The 21,055-nt window shown below is 45.9% G+C and overlaps 1 protein-coding gene across 2 annotated transcripts in view; it reads right to left on the reverse strand.

The window, feature by feature from the left end:
* LOC137380837 (uncharacterized) overlaps positions 1-21,055 on the reverse strand; it is a 101,467-nt gene that overhangs the window by 40,540 nt on the left and 39,872 nt on the right. The window contains exon 2 of one of the 2 annotated variants that reach the window (XM_068053249.1): positions 7,480-7,613. In XM_068053249.1, coding sequence (XP_067909350.1) covers positions 7,480-7,613 — 134 coding nt within the window. Of the gene's footprint in view, positions 1-7,479; positions 7,614-9,182; positions 9,882-21,055 lie in introns of those variants that run through there. The other variant, XM_068053248.1, reaches the window with a different exon arrangement.

The following is a 21,055-nucleotide window of genomic DNA, read 5'->3' on the forward strand; positions in this document are numbered from 1 at the left end:
TGTAATCTCCTTGCAAATTTGTTCCTCCACATCCTTCCCACTCGTTGGTGGCCTATAGACAACACTGAGCAAAGTAACTGCACCTTCTTTGTTCCTTAGCTCTCGCCAAATTGATTCTGTTCACGACCCCCCGGGACATCCTTTTTCTCCAGAACTGCAATGCTCTGCTTAATCAATATTGCCCCCTTTTTTTCCCTTTCCTATTTTTCCTGAACATCTTGTACCAGGAATATTTAACACCCGGTCCTGTCCTTCTTTGAGCCAGGTCTCTGTTGTAGCCACAACATGGCAATCAGCGCCTGCACCTCACCAGTCTTATGAACCACACTCCATGCATTCACATGCATGCACATTAACCCTGATTTAGACTTCATTACTTTCCCCCTTACTCTGACCCCACCTAATAACATACTATTCCCTACTCTCATGCTAGCTATCTCCCCCAATATTCTGTGCACCTTGGTATTCCACTCTGGTCCTGGTTCCCACACCCCAAACAAGTTTCCAGTTTTACTTCCCTCCAATCTGAGCTCCCTCTCAGGTTCCCATCCCCCTGACATGTTAGTTTAAACCCTCCCCAACAGCACTAGCAAATCTCCCTGTGAGGATATTCGTCCCAGTCCTGCTAAGATGCAACCCGTCCATCTTATACAGATCCCATCTGCCCCAGAACTAGTCTCAATGTCTCAGAAATCTCTCTCTCCTGCACCAGTTCTCCAGCCACGTGTTCAAACACTCAATTCTCCCATTCCTTTGCTCACTTGCACGTGGGACTGGGAGTCATCTTGAGATTACTGCTTTTGAGGTCTTGCTTTTTAATCTTCTTCCTAGCTCCCTAAAATCTGCTTTCAGTACCTCATCCCCCTTCTTACCTATCTCATTGGTATGAAATGTGGGCCATGACCTCTGGCTGTTCACCCTCCCCCAGATGATTGTCCTGTAGCCACTCTGTAACATCCTTTATCCTGGCACCAGGGAGGCAACGCACCATCCTGGAAACATATTTACTGCCGCAGAAACGCCTGTCTGTTCCCCTAACTAACGAATCCCCTATCATTATTGCTCTTCCACTCCTCTTCCTCCTCTCCTGTGCAGCTGAGCCACCTGTGGTGACACAAATGTGGCTCTGATTGCACTCCCCCGAGGAACCATCATTCTCACCTGTATCCAAAATGGAAAACCAATTTTCTTTTTATTCGTTTCATGGGATGTAGGCGTCACTGGCTGTGCCAGCATTTATTGCCCATCCCTAATGGCCCTTGTGAATGTGGTGGTGAGCTGCCTTCTTGAACCGCTGCAGTCCATGTGAGGTAGGTACACCCACAGTGCTGTTAGGAAGGGAGTTCCAGGATTTTGCCCCAGTGACAGTGAAGGAACGGCGATATAGTTCCAAGTTAGGATGGTGTGTGGCTTGGAGGGGAACTTGTAGGTGGTGCTGTTTCCATCTGCTGCCCTTGTCCTTCCAGGTAGTAGAGTTCACGGGTTTGGAAGGTGCTGCCTGAGTAGCCTTGGTGCGTTGCTGCAGTGCATCTTGTAGATGGTTCACTCTGCTGCCACTGTGCGTCGGTGGTGGAGGGAGTGAATGTTTGTAGATGGGGAGCCAATCAAGCAGACTGCTTTGTCCTGGATGGTGTTGAGCTTCTTGAATGTTGTTGGAGCTGCACCCATCCAGGCAAGTGGAGAGTATTCAATCACACTCCTGACTTGTAGATGGTGGACAGGCTTTAGGGAGACAGGAGGTGAGTTACTTGTCACAGGATTCCTAGCCTCTGACCTGCTCTTGTAGCCATGGTATTTATAAGGCTACTCCAGTTCAGTTTCTGGTCAATGGTAACCCCCAGGATGTTGATTTGGGGGGATTCAGCGATTGTAATGCCATTGAATATCAAGGGGACATAGTTAGATTCTCTCTTGTTTGAGATGATCATTATCTGACACTTGTGTGGCACAAATGTTACTTGCCACTTATCAGCCCAAGCCTGGATATTGTCCAGGTCTTGCTGCATTTCTACACAGACTGCTTCAGTATCTGAGGAGTCACGAATGGTGCTGAACATTGTGCAATCATCAGCGAACATCTCCACTTCTGATCTTATAATTGAAGGAAGGTTATTGATGAAGCAGCTGAAGATGGTTGGGGTGGCACAGTGGCGCAGTGGTTAGCACCGCAGCCTCACAGCTCCAGCGACCCGGGTTCAATTCTGGGTACTGCCTGTGCGGAGTTTGCAAGTTCTCCCTGTGTCTGCGTGGATTTCCTCCGGGTGCTCCGGTTTCCTCCCACATGCCAAAGACTTGCAGGGTGATAGGTTAACTGGCAATTACAAATTGCCCCTATTATAGGTAGGTGGTAGGGAAATAGGTGGGGATGTGGTAAGAATATGGAATTAGGGTAGGATTAGTATAAATGGGGGGGTTGATGGTCGGCACAGACTCGGTGGGCCGAAGGGGCTGTTTCAGTGCTGTATCTCTAAACTAAACTAAACTAAACAGGACACTACCCTGAGGAACTCCTGCAGTGATCTCCTGGAGCTCAGATGATTGACCTCCAACAACCACAACCATCTTCCTTTGCGCTAGGTACGATTCCAACCAGCGGAGAGTTATTTCCATTGACTCCAGTTTTGCTCGGGCTCCTTGATGCCATATGGTCAAATGCTGCCTTAATGTCAAGGGCACTCTCACCTCACCAATTAGCAAGTGAGATCATATCAGGGGACTCCTGCACTACCTGCCAGTTTCTCGTAGACTGCCTGGTGGTCATCCATTCCCTATCTGCCTGTATGCTCGTAATCTGTGGTGCGGCCACCTCCCTAAACGTGCTATCCACGTAGTCCTCCACCTCGCGGATGCACAACAGTGACTCCAGCCAGCACTCGAGATCTGAAACCCGGAGCTCAAGCTTCTGTAGCCGGTGACACTTCCTGCAGATGTGTTCATCCAGGAAACATGGTGCATCCATGACTTTCCACATACCACAGGCTGTACATTCCATTCAGCAGAGCTGCCCTTTCGGGATTGGCAATAAATGCAGGCCTAGCCAGTGACACCCACATCCCAGAAACAAATAAAAAAACAAAGACATTTTTCTAAAACTGAGGTGCACACTATCTTTCCTTGACCTCTCTGTAGTCTTTGCCATGGTCAATCACACCATCCTCCTTTCTCGTGACTATTTCATTGCCTAAATATCGTCAGACTGCTTGTCCGATATTCAGTATTTGATGAACCACAATTTCCTCCAGATAAATATCAGAAAGAAGGAAGCCATCATCTTTGGATCCCCACCACAAGCTCTGTTGCTTTATGACTGAACAAAATTGAACTTCCATCGCTAAGACCCCATTTACTTCCAACTCCGTAATTTTTTTATTCTTTCATGGGGTATGGGTGTCGCTGACAAGGCTAGCATTTGTTGCCTATCCCTAATTGCCCTTGACAACTGAGTGGCTTGTGAGGCCATTTCAGAGGGCAGTTAAGAGTCAACCACATTGCTGTGGGTCTGGAGTCACATGTCGGCCAGATCAGGGAAAGCGAACAAACAAAGAACAAAGAACAGTACAGCACAGGAACAGGCCATTCGGCCCTCCAAGCCTGCGCCGATCTTGATGCCTGTCCGGGGTCCGTATCCCTCTATTCCCATCCTATTCATGTATTTGTCAAGATGCCTCTTAAACGTCGCTATCGTAACTGCTTCCACCACCTCCACCGGCAACAAGTTCCAGGCACTCACCACCCTCTGTGTAAAGAACGTGCCTCGCACATCCCCTCGAAACTTTGCCCCTCTCACCTTAAACCTATGTCCCCTAGTAATTGACTCTTCCACCCTGGGAAAAAGTTTCTGACTATCCACTCTGTCCATGCCGCTTATAACTTTGTAAACCTCTTGACTACCTTATCCACCTGCGTTGCCACTTTCAGTGACCTGTGGACCTGTACGCCCAGTTCTCTAATACTCCTAAGGGTTCTGCCATTTACTGTATACTTCCCACCTGCATTAGACCTTCCAAAATGCATTACCTCACAGTTGTCCAAATTAAACTCCATCTGCCATTTCTCCGCCCAAGTCTCCATCCAATCTATATCCTGCTGAATCCGCTGACAATCCTTATCATTATCCGCAACTCCACCAAACTTTGTGTCGTCCGCAAACTTACTAATCAGACCAGCTACATTTTCCTTCAAATCATTTATATACACTACAAACAGAAAAGGTCCCAGCACTGATCCCTGCGAAACACCACTAGTCACATCCCTCCATTCAGAAAAACACCCATCCACTGATACCCTCTGTCTTCTATGACCGAGCCAGTTCTGTATCCATCTTGCCAGCTCCCCTCTGATCCCGTGTGACTTCACCTTTTGTATCAGTCTGCCATGAGGGACCTTGTCAAACGCTTTACTGAAGTCCATATAGATAACATCCACTGCCCTTCCTTCATCAATCATCTTCGTCACTTCCTCAAAAAACTCAATCAAATTAGTGAGACACGACCTCCCCTTCTCAAAACCATTCTGCCTCTCGCTAATAAGTTCGTTTGTTTCCAAATGGGAGTAAATCCTGTCCCGAAGAATCCTCTCTAATAATTTCCCTACCACTGACGTAAGGCTCACCGGCCTATAATTTCCTGGATTATCCTTGCTACCCTTCTTAAACAAAGGAACAACATTGGCTATTCTCCAGTCCTCTGGTACATCACCTGTAGCCAATGAGGATGCAAAGATTTCTGTCAAGGCCCCAGCAATTTCTTCCCTTGCCTCTCTCAGTATTGTGGGGTAGATCCCATCAGGCCCTGGGGACTTATCTACCTTAATGCTTTGCAAGACACCCAACACTTCCTCCTTTTTGATAATGAGATGACTGAGACAATCTACACTCCCTTTCCTAGGCTCATCATCCACCAAGTCCTTCTCCTTGGTGAATACTGATGCAAAGTACTCATTTAGTACCTCGCCCATTTCCTCTGGCTCCACACATAGATTCCCTTCTCTGTCCTTGAGTGGGCCAACCCTTTCCCTGGCTACCCTCTTGCTCTTTATATACGTATAAAAAGCCTTGGGATTTTCCTTAATCCTGTTTGCCAATGACTTCTCAGAACCCCTTTTAGCCCTCCTGACTCCTTGCTTAAGTTCCGTCCTACTGTCTTTATATTCCTCAAGGGATTCGTCTGTTCCCATCCTTCTAGCCCTTACGAATGCTTCCTTTTTCCTTTTGACGAGGCTCACAATATCCCCCATTATCCAAGGTTCCCGAAACTTGCCAAACCTATCCTTCTTCCTCACAGGAACATGCTGGTCCTGGATTCTAATCAACTGACGTTTGAAAGACTCCCATATGTCAGATGTTGATTTACCCTCAAACAGCCGCCCCCAATCTAAATTCTTCAGTTCCTGCCTATTATTGTTATAATTAGCCTTCCCCCAATTTAGCACCTTCACCCGAGGACTTCTCTTATCCTTATCCACAAGTACCTTAAAACTTATGGAATTATGGTCACTGTTCCTGAAATGCTCACCTACTGAAACTTCGACCACCTGGCCGGGCTCATTCCCCAATACCAGGTCCAGTACGGCCCCATCCCCAGTTGTACTATCTACGTATTGTTTCAAGAAGCCCTCCTGGATGCTCCTTACAAATTCTGCCCCATCCAAGCCCCTAGCACTAAGTGAGTCCCAGTCAATTTAGGGGAAGTTAAAATCACCCACCACTACAACCCTGTTACCTTTACATCTTTCCAAAATCTGTCCACATATCAGCTCCTCTACCTCCCGCTGGCTGTTGGGAGGCCTGTAGTAAACCCCCAACATCGTGACTGCACCCTTCCTATGCCTGAGCTCCACCCATATTGCGTCGCTGCATGACCTATCCGAGGTGTCCTCCCGCAGTACAGCTGTGATATTCTCCCTAACCAGTAATGCAACTCCCCCACCCCTTTTACATCCCCCTCTATCCCGCCTGAAGCTTCGAAATCCTGGAACATTTAGCTGCCAATCCTGTCCTTCCCTCAACCAAGTCTCTGTAATAGCAACAACATCATAGTTCCAAGTACTAATCCAAGCTCTAAGTTCATCTGCCTTACCTGTTATACTTCTTGCATTGAAACAAATGCACTTTAGACCACCAGTCCCGCTGTGCTCCACAACATCTCCCTGCCTGCTCTTCCTCTTAGTCTTACTGGCCTTATTTACTAGTTCCCCCTCATTTATTTCACTTGCTGTCCTACTGCTCTGGTTCCCACCCCCCTGCCACACTAGTTTAAACCCTCCCGAGTGACGCTAGCAAACCTCGCAGCCAGGAAATTTGTGCCCCTCCAGTTTAGATGCAACCCGTCCTTCTTGTACAGGTCCCATCTGTCCCTGAAGAGATCCCAATGGTCCAGATATCTGAAACCCTCCCTTCTACACCAGCTGTTCAGCCACGTGTTTAGCTGCACTATCTTCCTATTTCTAGCCTCACTGGCACGTGGCACAGGGAGTAATCCCGCGATTACAACCCTAGAGGTGCTGTTTTTTAACCTAACTCCCTAAACTCCCCCTGCAGGACGTCATCACTCTTCCTGCCTATGTCGTTGGTACCGATGTGTACCACAACCTCTGGCTGTTCACCCTCCCCCTTCAGAATGCCCCCTGTCCGTTCAGAGACATCCTTGACCCTGGCACCAGGGAGGCAACATACCATCCTGAAGTCTCTTTCACATCCACAGAAGCGCCTATCTGTGCCCCTGACTATAGAGTCCCCGATAACTATTGCTCTTCTGCGCTTTGTCCCTCCCTGCTGAACAACAGTGCCAGCCATGGTGCCACTGCTCTGGCTGCTGCTGTTTTCCCCTGATAGGCCATTCCCCCCAACGGTATCCAAAACGGTATACTTGTTAGAGAGGGGGATAGCCACAGGGGATTCCTGCACTGACTGCCTGCCCCTTCTAGCGGTCACCCATCTATCTGCCTGCACCTTGGGTGTAACCACTTCTCTAAAACTCCTGTCTATGCGCTTTCTGCCACCTGCATGCTCCTAAGTGCATCCAGTTGCCGCTCCAACCGATCCATGCGATCTGTGAGGAGCTGCAACTGGGTACACTTCCTGCAGATGTAGTCGTCCGGAACGCTGGAAGCGTCACGGACCTCCCACATCTCACAGGTGAAGCACTTCACCCCTCTAACTGACATTTCTATCACTAATTAGTTAATTGATATAAAATAAATAAATACTTATTAAATCCTTACTAAATTGCTATAATTAACTCTTTAGTCCCTAGTGCTAGATTCCTACTATAAATATTAAATGCTGTCTAAATACAGTAATCTCCTCCCTCTGGTTTAGTTACTCTACTTATTAATTAGTTAATTAGGGTTTTAATCAATTTTAACCAATTTTTTATTTTCAAATTCAGTACAAATTCCCTACCAGCCAATCAGGTCACAGCTTTCCTGTGACGTCACTTTTCAGTTTTTTTTTACCCGGGGTCAGTTTTTTATACTTACCGTTCTGGAACTCCGCCCTCCGAGTCTTCTCCGTGAATGTTGGCCGCGAATCCCCGAGGTAAGTTTTTTATACTTACTGGTCCGGAACTCCGCCCTCCGAGTCTTCTCCGTCAATGTCAGGCAGATTTCCTTCCCTAAAGGGCATTAGTGAACCAAATGGGTTTTTAACGACAATTGATGACAGTTTTATGGCACCATTACTGAGACTAACTTTCAATTCCAGATTTTTATTAATTATTTGAATTTATTAATTAAATTTAAATTCCACCAGTTGCCTTGGTGGAATTTGAATCCATGACCCAGGATATTAGCCTGAGCCTGTGGATTACTAGTTCAGTTGGCATTACCATCACACACCATCTCCCTGATATAATAATGTAATATCGTCTGCCTCTGTCCTTGCATCAACTGTATCCTATCCCATACCAAATCCCTCATCATCCTGTGCTTGCTGACTTACATTGGCTCCCAGTCCATAAACACCTCCAGTATAAAATTCTCATCGTCGGGTTTTTATCTCCCACTTCCCCACTTCTGTAACCTTCTCTCGCCCTTCAGTCCCCCAGAAACATCCATTCTCCAACTCTGGCCTTTTGTGCATCACTTGTTTTGCCCCATCATTGGCAGCTGTGCCTTCAGCCATATAAGCCCCCATGCTCTGGAATTCCCAGCCTAATCCACCTTCTCCCCTCCCCCTCTTCATTTAAGACCCTCCTTAAAACCCAGCACTTTGATCTAGGTTTTGGCAGCTCCGCACCACCCCCCCCCCCCCACCCAATATTTCTTTCATTGACGCAGTGTCCATTTTGGTGAAGAGCCTTGATATGATTTTGTACTCTAAGGTGCTACATAAGAGCACGTTTTTGCATATTGGAAACATCCTTAAAATTTGATGAAGACAGAAAAGTAGTGAGATGGACTGAAAAAGACTTCAGGAGGAGATTGACAGGTTAGTAGAATGGGCAGGCAAAGGAACAGACAATGGACACACCCCACTCACATAACAATTGATCGTTGGGAATTTCTGACAGTTCTCCCGATTGGAGGCCACGAAGTTCATAGAAGATCAACAAAATCTTCATTTTACTGAGGTTTCCACTGATTTTACACCGAAGAACATAAGAAATAGGAGCAGGAGTAGGCCTTACAGCCCATCGAGCCTGCTCCGCCATTCAATACAATCATGGCTGATCTTTGACCTCAACTCTACTTTCCCACCTGCTCTCCTGAACCCTTGATTCCCTGAAAGATCAAAAGTTTGTCTAGCTCAGTCTTGAATATATTCAACGATATATTATCCACAGCTCTCTGGGCTAGAGAATTCCTAAGATTCACAACCCTCTGAGTGAAAAAAGTTCTCCTCATCTCAGTCCTAAATGATCGACCCTTTATCCTAAATCTGTGTCCCCATGTTCTAGATTCCCCAGCCAGGGAAAATAACCTCTCAGTGTCTACCCAGTCAAACCCCTTCAGAATCTTGTATGTTTCAATGAGATCACCTCTAATTCTTCTAAACTCCAGAGAGTATAGGCCCAATATACTCAGCCTCTCATCATATGACAACTCTCTTGTCCCAGGAAGGAAGTCAATCGATCAGAAAAATCCCCAAGGAAATTCACGGTGCTGATTTTTAATTTTCCAAAATTGTTAAACTGTTTTCCTTCAGAAAATGTTGCAATAAAAGAAAAGAAACTGCAAAAATGTAACAAATAAGGTAAGAAATGCATTTATATTTATTTAAATTGAGCAGTTGACTGTAAGGGATGAAGAGCAATTCCAGACTGCCCTTTAGGTAAACCTGTCACTGGCAAGAGTCTCCATGGAGTCATTTTCTGCGTGAATTATCACAAAGTCCACGGCTGTGTCAGAGTTATCACTAACCTGGCTGACAGGCACCTCAACTGAGCTCTGAGAGGTAGCCGCTTCGAGCTCTGAGCAAGATGGTGACTGATACTTGGTAATTTGATTCAGGAGATTGGCAAAAACTGCAATTTGCTGAGATAACTGCCCCCATCCAGACTGTGTACTGTGCTGCAGTGTAGTGAGGTCACTGTGCAGCTGAAGGAATCCACTCTGGAGAGCATCCCTGACATTCTCAGTGCAGAGGATTCTTGGGACTATCTTTGCTCCTGGTTGTCTTGGGATTTCGAGGAGATTGTAATGTGTATCTCTTGACCCATGTGCATAATGTTCTACATATGGTTCCAATGGTTCCATTTGTCCATTTGATTCTGTGCAGGTTCCTCTGAGTGAGGCATGATTCTGTTTGTTCTCTCCCTCTTCTCTGTTAGGTTCTTCCAATGTCAGAGGGATTTGCAGGCTGGCGTGAGTGGCCTCCTCACTCATAGTGCTAGTTGGGTTGGTGTCTTCTGATGTGCTCTCTGATGATGTAGATGAATCATCTATGTTGAGAGGAGAGAGGAAAACATCAGTGGTTGATTGTGGTCTGGAATTTCCCTTTGTCATTGAACTGATGAGTGATGTTGGGCTAAATACACATTGATATGATATATAGCCCAGTAAGTTGTAATGAGGACTGGGATTCTCTCTCACCTGACTATTTCAATTTGTGCTGCAGGTTGCACATGAGGATGGAAATTGATTGCCATTATATACAGCGAGTGGGAATGAAAGTGTGGCAGTGGCTGAGGGGAAAACTAAAACACCATGAGGTAATTCAAACACAAGAAAGCCAGAGGTGAATCTTTAGAGTAAAAACTTTGCAGTCTGACTAATTTTCATTAATTATTGGTGGCACCAGAACTCAGCCACTTCTTCCTATTGCTATTGCTTCTTTTATAGTTACTTATTTACCTTCTTCAGTACAATGCTCAAGTGACATTATTAGGCAATTCTAGTGAATGATTTCATCCAGTAGCTCCACTTCCATATTATTCAATCTGAGGAAAATTTATGGAAAATCCTTTCTCTTTGTAATTCTGGGGAAGATCAGAGTTCCAAAGGGGTGAGGTAATAGTGATTTACACACAAGGATGACAATTTTAAATGTAAAGCATTGAGGAACAAGGAGCCAGTAGGCCTTTGAAATGGGGTGGGTAGAATTTTGTGTGGGATAGGATATGTTCAGCAAAGGTTTGGATAAGTGGCTTTATAGAGGGAGAATGATGAGAGGCTGCTTCAGACTGTCTGCAACCTCTGTGTTGTGTTCAACATCGAACCCCATGCCCTCTTCACAACTGGAGGTGACAAAGGCATAGATGAGGGTTTTAGCAGTAGATGGGGTGAGGCGGGGTGAATGTGGGTCATAGTATAGACGTGGAAGTAGGCGGTCTTGCTGCAGATATGAGGTCGGAAGCTCAACTCAGGATCAGCTGGGACATTGAGGTTTTGAACAGTTTTGTTCAGTCTGAGACAGTGGACGGGGAGAGGAAATGGAGTTGATGGTGGGACCAAAGACAACAGCTCTGGTCTACCTTATATTTAATTGGAGAAAAGTTCTGCTCAAACAGGACTGAATGTTGGGCAAATAGTGTGATAACACAAAGGCAATGGAGAGCTCAATAGAGGTGGTGATGAGGTAGAGCTGGGTTTCATTGACATTGTGGAACCTGACCCCATGTCTCTTTGGATGGTGCCACCAGCATGTAAATGAGGAAATGAAAGGGGCCAAGGATATATCCTTTGGGGGGGTCAATGGAAGTAATAGTTGTAGGTGGAAAGAGAAGCCATTGAAGGAGATGCTCAGACTATGCTTGAATAAGGTAAGAGTAGAACCAAGTGAAGACAGCCCTTCTGAACTGGACACCAGAGGAGGATTGTGTGACTTGACCATGCCAAAGACTGCAGGAGGCTGAGATGTATGAGGAGGGATAGTGCACCATGATCACAGTCAAATAGGATGTCATTCATAACTTTTGTTCGGAATGTTTTGGTACTGCTGGAAGTGTGGAAACTTAATTGGAGAGATTCAAAGAGGGAAGTTGCAGGAGAGATGGTTTTGGGAGGTGACAACCTGTTTTAGGACTTTGCAGGAGTACAGGTAGTTAGAGATGGGATGGAAGTTAGTGTTAACAGAGGTGTTGTGGGTGGGTGTTATCACAGAATCACAGAATAATACAGTGCAGAAGAGGCCCTTCGGCCCATCGAGTCTGCACCGATGCATTAAAGACACCTGACCTGTCTACCTAATCCCATTTGCCAGCACTTGGCCCATAGCCTTGAATGTTATGACGTGCCAAGTGCTCATACAGGTACTTTTCAAAGGATGTGAGGCAACCCCGCCTCTACCCCCTCCCAGGCAGGGCATTCCAGACCATCACCACCCTGTGGGTAAAAAAGTTCTTCCTCAAATCCCCCTTAAACCTCCCGCCCCTCACCTTAAACTTATGACCCCTCGTAACTGACCCTTCAACTAAGGGGAACAGCTGCTCCCTATCCACCCTGTCCATGCCCCTCATAATCTTGTACACCTCGATCAGGTCACCCCTCAGTCTTCTCTGCTGCAGTGAAAACAACCCAAGCCTATCCAACCTCTCTTCATAGCTTAAATGTTCCATCCCAGGCAACATCCTGGTGAATCACCTCTGCACCCCTTCCAGTGCAATCACATCCTTCCTATAATGTGGCGACCAGAATTGCGCACAATACTCCAGCTGTGGCCTTACCAAAGTTCTGTACAACTCCAACATGACCTCCCTGCTTTTGTAATCTATGCCTCGATTGATAAAGGCAAGTGTCCAATATGCCTTTTTCACCACCCTATTAACTTGCCCTTCTGCCTTCAGAGATCTATGGACAAACACGCCAAGGTCCCTTTGTTCCTCGGAACTTCCCAGTGTCAGGCCATTCATTGAATACTTCCATGTCACATTACTCCTTCCAAAGTGTACCACCTCACACTTTTCAGCGTTAAATTCCATCTGCCACTTTTCTGCCCATTTGACCATCCCGTCTATATCTTCCTGTAACCCAAGACACTCAACCTCACTGTTAACCACTCGGCCAATCTTTGTGTCATCCGCGAACTTACTGATCCTACCCCCCACATAGTCATCTATGTCGTTTATATAAATGACAAACAATAGGGGACCCAGCACAGATCCCTGTGGTACGCCACTGGACACTGGCTTCCAGTCACTAAAACAGCCGTCTGTCATCACTCTCTGTCTCCTACAGCTAAGCCAATTTTGAATCCACCTTATCAAGTTACCCTGTTATGAGGAGGCAGATTTGAAAGGGAGAGAGACAAAGTCTGAGGCTGGGGAACTGTTTACAATATCAGCTAGCGTAGGGGCCAGGAAGGGTGTTTGGTGGTCAGATGTTTAGTAGAATGGGGTTGAAGGAGCAGCAGGTGGGTCTCGTGGATGAGGTGAACTTGGGGAGGCCATGAAGGGAGATAGGAGGAACTAGATGGAGTCAGGAGTTCAGGGGTATAGGAGCAGTGGGTAGGTGGAAGCTTGGCTTGCTCGGCAAGGGGAAGGGAAGTATCAGCTGAATGGATAGTCTCTCTCTGTTGGTGATGAAGAAATCTAGGAGTTCCTTGCATGTGTTGTTAAAGCTGTGAGTGGACAGGGTAGGGAAGAGTGTTTAGAAAGTAGTTGGTAGTAGAGAAAAGGAGCCTGGGGAGATATATTTTCTTTCAAGGATGATCCTAAAGTAATGCCCAGCTTTGGCAGAAGAGAGTGGCATTGCATGATGTGCTCCAGCCAAATCCAGCAGGGATGGCCAAACCAGGTGTGCACCAGGTACACTTTCGATTACACTCCTTGGGCTCGTGAGAGTGAAGATGGGCCATACCAGGGGCACTGACAGGGGCATGAGACAATGATGTTTTTTGGGGGGATGAAGGTATTGGAGATGAGGTTGGGGTAGCTTCAGAAGGATGTGGGGTTAGCAGGGGATAGGAGGATGGTGAGGGACACTAGGAAGCTGTAGCATATCATTTTCTTGTGATTGCGTAGAAAGGCCACAGATGATTCTGAGATTGAGGGACAACCGTGAATATATAGAAAGGGAACACCAATGTGAAAGGAAGTTGGGGTAGAGATAGCAGAAGAGCTTGGCATAATCTTCCAATCTTCCATAGATACTGAGGAGGTGCCAAAGGATTGAAAAGTGACAAATGTGACACCCTTATTCAAGAAAGGGTGTAAGGTCAGTCCTAGTAACCACAGGCCAGTTAGTTTAACATCAGTGCTGGGTAAGGTTTTAGAAACAATAATCAGAGAAATAATCAACAGGAACTTGGAGAGGTTTGAGTTAATTAAGTAGAGTCAGCACAGATTTGTAAAAGGCAGATTGTGCTTGACTAATCAAATTGAATATTTTGATGAAGTAACAGAGAGGGTTGATGAAGGGAAAGCAATAGATGTTGTCTACATGGATTTTAAGAAAGCCTTTGACAAAGTACCACATAAAAGGCTGATTAACAAAATTGAGGCTCATGGAATAGGAGGGTCAGTGTCCAATTGGATAAAAAAAATTGGCTTAAGGACAGAAAACAGTGAGTTGTGGTAAATGGTTGTTTTTCAGACGAAGATGATAGACCTTGATGTTCCCCAAGGGTCGGTCCTAAGGCCACTGTTTTTTTTTAATATATATAAATGACTTGGATATTGGAATATAGAGTAAAATTTCAAAATTTGCCGATGATATCAAACTTGGAAGAATGGCAGACAGTGGGGATGATACAGGTTGACTGCAACAGGATATAGATAGCCTCGTAGAATGGACAGACACGTGACAAATGGAATTTAATACAGAGGTGTGTGAGATGATGGATTTTGGCCAAAGGAATAGGGAGAAGAAATATAGACAGAAGATTGGACAGAATATAAAAAAGCAGCAAAGAATGACAAAAATATTAATAAGGAGAGAAAAATTAGAGTACGAGAGAAAGCTGATGAGAAATATGAAGACAGATAGTAAGAGTTTCTATAGGTATTTAAAAAATAAAAGAGTTAACAAAGTGAGCATTAGTCCTATAGAAAGTGAGTCTGGGGAATTAATAAGGGAAAATAAGGAGATGGCAAATGAATTGAACAGGTATTTTGCATCAGTCTTCACCAAAGAGGATACAAGTAACATCCCAGAAATAGCTGTAAATCAAGAAATGGAAGGAAGGGTTAGAAGCTATTATTAAAGATGTTATAGCAGGGCACATAGAAAAATTCATGGTAATCAGGCATAGTCAACATGGTTTTGTGAAAGGGAAATCATGTTTAACCAATTTATTGGAGTTCTTTGAAGAAGTAACATGTGCTGTGGATTAAGGGGAACCTGTACTTAGATTTCCAGAAGGCATTTGATAAGGTGCCACATCAAAGGTTATTGTAGAAAATAAAAGCTCATGATGTAGGGGGTAACATTTTGGCCTGGATACAAGATTGGTTAGCTAACAGGAAGCAGAGGGTAGGCATAAATGGGTCATTTTCTGGTTGGCAAGATGTAATGAGTGGTGTGCACAGGGATCAGTGCTGGGGCCTAAACTTTTTACAATTTATATAAATTACTTGGATGAAGTGACTGAAGGTATGGTTGCTAAATTTTCTAATGACAAAAAGATAGGAAAGTAAGTTGTGAAGAGGACATAAAGAGCCTACAAAGGGATATAGATAGGTTAAGTGAGTGGGTAAAGATCTGGCAAATGGAGTATAATGTGGGAAAATGTGAAATTGTCCATTTTGGCAGAAAGAATAAAAAAGAAGCATATTATCTAAATGGTGAGAGATTGCAGAGCTCTGAGATGCAGAGGGATCTGGGTGGTCCGAGTGCATGAATCACAAAAGTTTCATAGCAGGTACAGCAAGTAATTAGGAAAGCTAGCAGAATGTTATTGTTTATCACGAGGGGAATTGAATACAAAAGTAGGGAGGTTATGCTTCAGCTATACAGGGCATTGGTGTGACCACATCTGGAGTACTGTGTACAGTACTGGTCTCCTTATTTAAGGAATGCGTTGGAAGCAGTTCAGAGAAGGTTTACTAGACTAATACCTGGAATGGGCGGGTTGTCTTATGAGGAAAGGTTGTACAGGCTAGGCTTGTAACTGCTGGAGTTTAGAAGAGCAAGAAGCAACTTTTTGATTGAAACATATAAAATCCTGAGGGGTCTTGACAGGGTGGATGTGGAAAGGATGTTTCCTGTTATGACAGAATCTAGAACCAGGGGTCACTGTTTAAAAATAAGGGGTCGCCCATTTAAGACAGAGATGAGGAGAAATTTTTTCTCTGAGGGTTGAGAGTCTTTGGAATTCTCTTCCTCAATATGTACATCACGAAGACTGGCTTAGTAGCACCACTACTGGCTGAGCTCTGAAGGACATATCTGCTAGACTGGGCCTGCAGCAGATGGCGAAAGAACCAACAAGAAGGAAAAACCTACATGACCTTGCTCTCACCAATCTATCTATCACAGATGCCACAGTCCATTACAATATTGATAGGGTTGACCATGCCAGGAGCATAGGACAATGTGCATGCTAAACAATGGACGAAACATAATAGGGTAAAGCAATCCCACAACCAAAGGAGCAGATCAAACCTTTGCAGTCCTGCTACATCCAGTCATGAATTGTATTGGACAATTAAGCCCAGCATGTCAGTGGAAAAGACAAGGTTGAGGCAGCTGCAACCATCTTCAGCCAGAAGTGCCGAGTGGATGATCCATCTTGGCCTCCTCCTGAGGTCCCCAGCATCACAGATGCCAGTCTTCAGCCAATTCAATTCACTTCACACGATATCAAGAAACAGCTGAAGGCACTAGATTCAGAAAAGGCTATGGGCCTGACAACATCCCGGCTGTAGTACTGAAGATTTCTACTCCAGACCTAGTTGTGCCCCTAGCCAAGCTCTTCCAGTATCTATCTGACAAGGTGGAAAATTATCCAGGTATTTGCTGTCCACAAAAAGCAAGACAAATCTAATCCAGTCAATTACTGCCTCATCAGTCTACTCTTGATCATCAGCAAAGTGATGAAAGGGGTTGTCGACAGTGTTGTCAAGCAGCACCTACACAGCAATAACCTGCTCACTGACGCTCAGTTTGGGTTCCACCAGAACCATTCAATTCTAGACTTCATTACAGCCTTGGTCCAAACATGGACAAAAGAGCTGAATTACAGAAGTGAGGTGATAGCGACTACCCTTGACATCAAGGCAGCATTTGACCGAGTATGGCATCAAGAAGCCTCAGCAAAACTGGAGTCAATGGGAAACGGGGGAAAACTCTCCACTGGTTGGAGTCATACCTAATTCAAAGAAATATGATTGTGATTGTTGAAGGTCAATTATATCAGCCCCAAGATATCACTGCAGGAGTTCCTCAGGGTAGTGTCCCAGACCCAATAATCTTCAACAGCTTCATCAATGACGTACCCTCCATCATCAGATCAGAAATGGGATTCTTCACTGACGATTGCACAGTGTTCAGTACCATTGGCAACGCCTCAGATACTGAATCAGTCTGTGCCTGTATGCAACAAGACCTGGACAACATAGAATCATAGAATCTTACAAAGTTTAAGGCACAGAAAAAGGTCACTTGGCCCATCGCGTCTGTGCTGGCCGAAAAACAATCCACCTATTCTAATCCCACCTTCCAGCATTTGGTCTGTAGCCCTGCAGCATATGGCACTTGAGCTACATATCCAGACTCCTTTTGAATGAGTTGAGGGTCTCTGCCTCAACTACCCTTTCAGGCAGTGAGTTCCAGACCCCCACCACCCTCTGGGTGAAAAAATGTTTCCTCATCTCCCCTCTAATTTTTCGACCAATCACTTTAAATCTATGCCCCCTCGTCACTGACCTCTCTGTTTTGGTGAATAGACCCTTCATCTCCACTCTATCCAGGCCCCTCAAAATTTTGTACATTTCAATCCGATCTCCCCTCAGCCTTCTCTGTTCCAAGGAGAACAACCCCAGCCTATCCAATCGTTCCTCATAGCTGCATTTTTCCAGTCCAGGCAACATCCTCGTAAATCTCCTCTGTACCCTCTCCAGTGCAATTACATCCTTTCTGTAATGAGGTGACCAGAACTGCACACAGTACTCAAGTTGTGGCCTAACCAATGAGTTATACAGTTCCAGCATTATCTCCCTGCTCTTATATTCTATACCTCGGCTAATAAAGAAAAGGATTCGATATGCCTTCTTAACCACCTTATCGACCTGTCCTGCTACCTTCAGGGATCTGTGGACATTCACTCCAAGGCCCCTCACTTCCTCTACACTTCTCAGTATTTTCCTATTAATCGTGTATTCCTTGCCTTGTTTGACCTCCCCAAATGATTACCTCACACTTCTCCAAATTGACTTCCATTTGTCACTGTTCTGCCCATCTAACCAGGCCATCAATATTTTCCTGCAGCTATCCTCCTCGCTATCTACCACACGGCCAATCTTTGTGTCATCCGTAAACTTCTTGATCATGCCCCCTCAGATTTACATCCAAATCGTTAATATACACCACCAAAAGCAGGAGACCCAGTACTGAGCCCTGCGGAACGCCACTGGTAACAGCCCTCCAGTCGCTAAAACAGCCGTCAACAATTACCCATTGTTTCCCGCCACTGAGCCAATTTTGTATCCACCTTGCTGCATTTCCCTGGATCCCATAGGATTTTATTTTTTGACCAGTCTGTCATAGAGTCATAGAGTAATACAGCGCAGAAACAGGCCCTTCGGCCCATCGTGTCCGTGCCGGCCGTCAAGCACCTAACTATCAAAATCCCATTTTCCAGCACTTGGCCCGTAGCCTTGTATGCTATGGCATTTCAAGTGCTCATCTAAATATTTCATAAATGTTGTGAGGGTTCCTGCCTCTACCACCTCTTCAGGCAGAGTGTTCCAGATTCCAACCACCCTCTGGGTGAAATTTTTTTTCCTCAAATCCCCTCTAAACCTCCTGCCCCTTACCTTAAATCTATGTCCCCTGGTTAATGACCCCTCCACTAAGGGAAAATGTTACTTCCTATCTAACCTATCAATGCGCCTCATAATTTTGTATACCTCAATCATGTTCCTCCTCAGCCTTCTCTGTTCTAAAGAAAACAACCCTAGCCTTTTCAGTCTCTCTTCATAGCTGAAATGCTCCAGACCAGGCAACATCCTGGTGAATCTCCTCTGCACCCTCTCCAGTGTAATCACATCCTTCCTATAGTGTGGTGCCCAGAACTGTACACAGTACTCCAGCTGTGGCCTAACTAGCGTTCTATACAGCTCCATCATAACCTCCCTGCTGTTATATTCTATGCCTCGGCTGATAAAGGTAAGTATCCCATATGCCTTCCTAACCACCTTATCTAACTGTGCTGCTGCCTTCAGTGATCTATGGACACCAAGGCCCCTCTGACCCTCTGTACTTCCTAGGGTCCTACCATCCATTGTATATTCCCTGGCTTTGTTAGTCCTCCCAAAATGCATCACCTCACACTTCTCAGGATTAAATTCCATTTGCCACTGCTCTGCCCATCTTACCAGCCCATCTATATCATCCTGTAATCTAAGGCTTTCTTCCTCACTATTTACGACACCACCAATTTTCGTGTCATCTGTAAACTTACTTATCATACCTCCTATATTCACATCTAAATCATTAATGTACACTACAAACAGCAAGACTGCCAGCAACGATCCCTGCGGAACACCATTGGTCACAGGCTTCCACTCGCAAAAACAACCCTCGACCATCACCCTCTGCCTCCTGTCACAAAGCCAATTTTGGATCCAAATTGCCAAATTGCCCTGGATCCCATGGACTCTTACCTTCTTAACCAATCTCCCATGTGGGACCTTATCAAAAGCCTTAGTGAAGTCCATGTAGACTACATTCACGGAGAAGACTCGGAGGGCGGAGTTCCAGACCGGTAAGTATAAAAAACTTACCTCGGGGATTCGCGGCCTACATTCACGGAGAAGACTCAGAGGACGGAGTTCCAGACCTATAAGTATGAAAAACTTACCTTGGGGATTCGCGGCCGACATCCACGGAGAAGACTCGGAGGGCGGAGTTCCAGACCGGTAAGTATAAAAAACTTAACTCGGGGATTCGCGGCCTACATTCACAGAGAAGACACGGAGGGCGGAGTTCCAGACCGGTAAGTATAAAAAACTTACCTCGGGGATTCGCGGCCTACATTCACAGAGAAGACTCAGAGGGCGGAGTTCCAGACCGGTAAGTATAAAAAACTTACCTCGGGGATTTGCGGCCTACATTCACGGAGAAGACTCGGAGGGCTGAGTTCCAGACCGGTAAGTATAAAAAACTTACCTCGGGGATTCACTGCTACATTCACAGAGAAGACTCGGAGGGCGGAGTTCCAGACCGGTAAGTATAAAAAACTTACCTCGGGGATTCGCGGCCGACATCCACGGAGAAGACTCGGAGGGCGGAGTTCCAGACCGGTAAGGATAAAAAACTTACCTCGGGGATTCGTGGCCTACATTCACGGAGAAGACTCGGAGGGCGGAGTTCCAGACCGGTAAGTATAAAAAACTTACCTCGGGGATTCGCGGCCGACATCCACGGAGAAGACTCGGAGGGCGGAGTTCCAGACCGGTAAGGATAAAAAACTTACCTCGGGGATTCGTGGCCTACATTCACGGAGAAGACTCGGAGGGCGGAGTTCCAGAACGGTAAGTATAAAAAACTTACCTCGGGGATTCACTGCTACATTCACAGAGAAGACTCGGAGGGCGGAGTTCCAGACCGGTAAGTATAAAAAACTTACCTCGGGGATTCGCGGCCGACATCCACGGAGAAGACTCGGAGGGCGGAGTTCCAGACCGGTAAGTATAAAAAACTTACCTCGGGGATTTGCGGCCTACATTCAGGGAGAAGACTCAGAGGACGGAGTTCCAGACCTGTAAGTATAAAAAACTTACCTCGGGGATTCGCGGCCGACATCCACGGAGAAGACTCGGAGGGCGGAGTTCCAGACCGGTAAGTATAAAAAACTTACCTCGGGGATTTGCGGCCGACATCCACGGAGAAGACTCGGAGGGCGGAGTTCCAGACCGGTAAGTATAATAAACTTACCTTGGGGATTTGCGGCCTACATTCACTGAGAAGATTCGGAGGGCGGAGTTCCAGACCGGTAAGTATAAAAAACTTACCTCGGGGATTTGCGGCCTACATTCACTGAGAAGACTCGGAGGGCGGAGTTCCGGACCGGTAAGTATAAAAAACTTACCTCGGGGATTTGCGGCCGACATTCACAGAGAAGACTCGGAGGGCGGAGTTCCAGACCGGTAAGTATAAAAAACTTACCTCGGGGAATTGTGGCCGACATCCACGGAGAAGACTCGGAGGGCGGAGTTCCAGACCGGTAAGTATAAAAAAACTTACCTCGGGGATTTGCGGCCTACATTCACAGAGAAGACTCGGAGGGCGGAGTTCCAGACCGGTAAGTATAAAAAACTTACCTCGGGGATTTGCGGCCTACATTCACGGAGAAGACTCGGAGGGCGGAGTTCCAGACCGGTAAGTATAAAAAACTTACCTCGGGGATTTGCGGCCTACATTCACGGAGAAGACTTGGAGGGCGGAGTTCCAGACCGGTATGTATAAAAAACTTACCTCGGGGATTTGTGGCCTACATTCACAGAGAAGACTCGGA

The sequence above is a fragment of the Heterodontus francisci genome, chromosome 20 (genome assembly GCF_036365525.1).
Source record: "Heterodontus francisci isolate sHetFra1 chromosome 20, sHetFra1.hap1, whole genome shotgun sequence".
NCBI lineage: Eukaryota > Metazoa > Chordata > Chondrichthyes > Heterodontiformes > Heterodontidae > Heterodontus > Heterodontus francisci.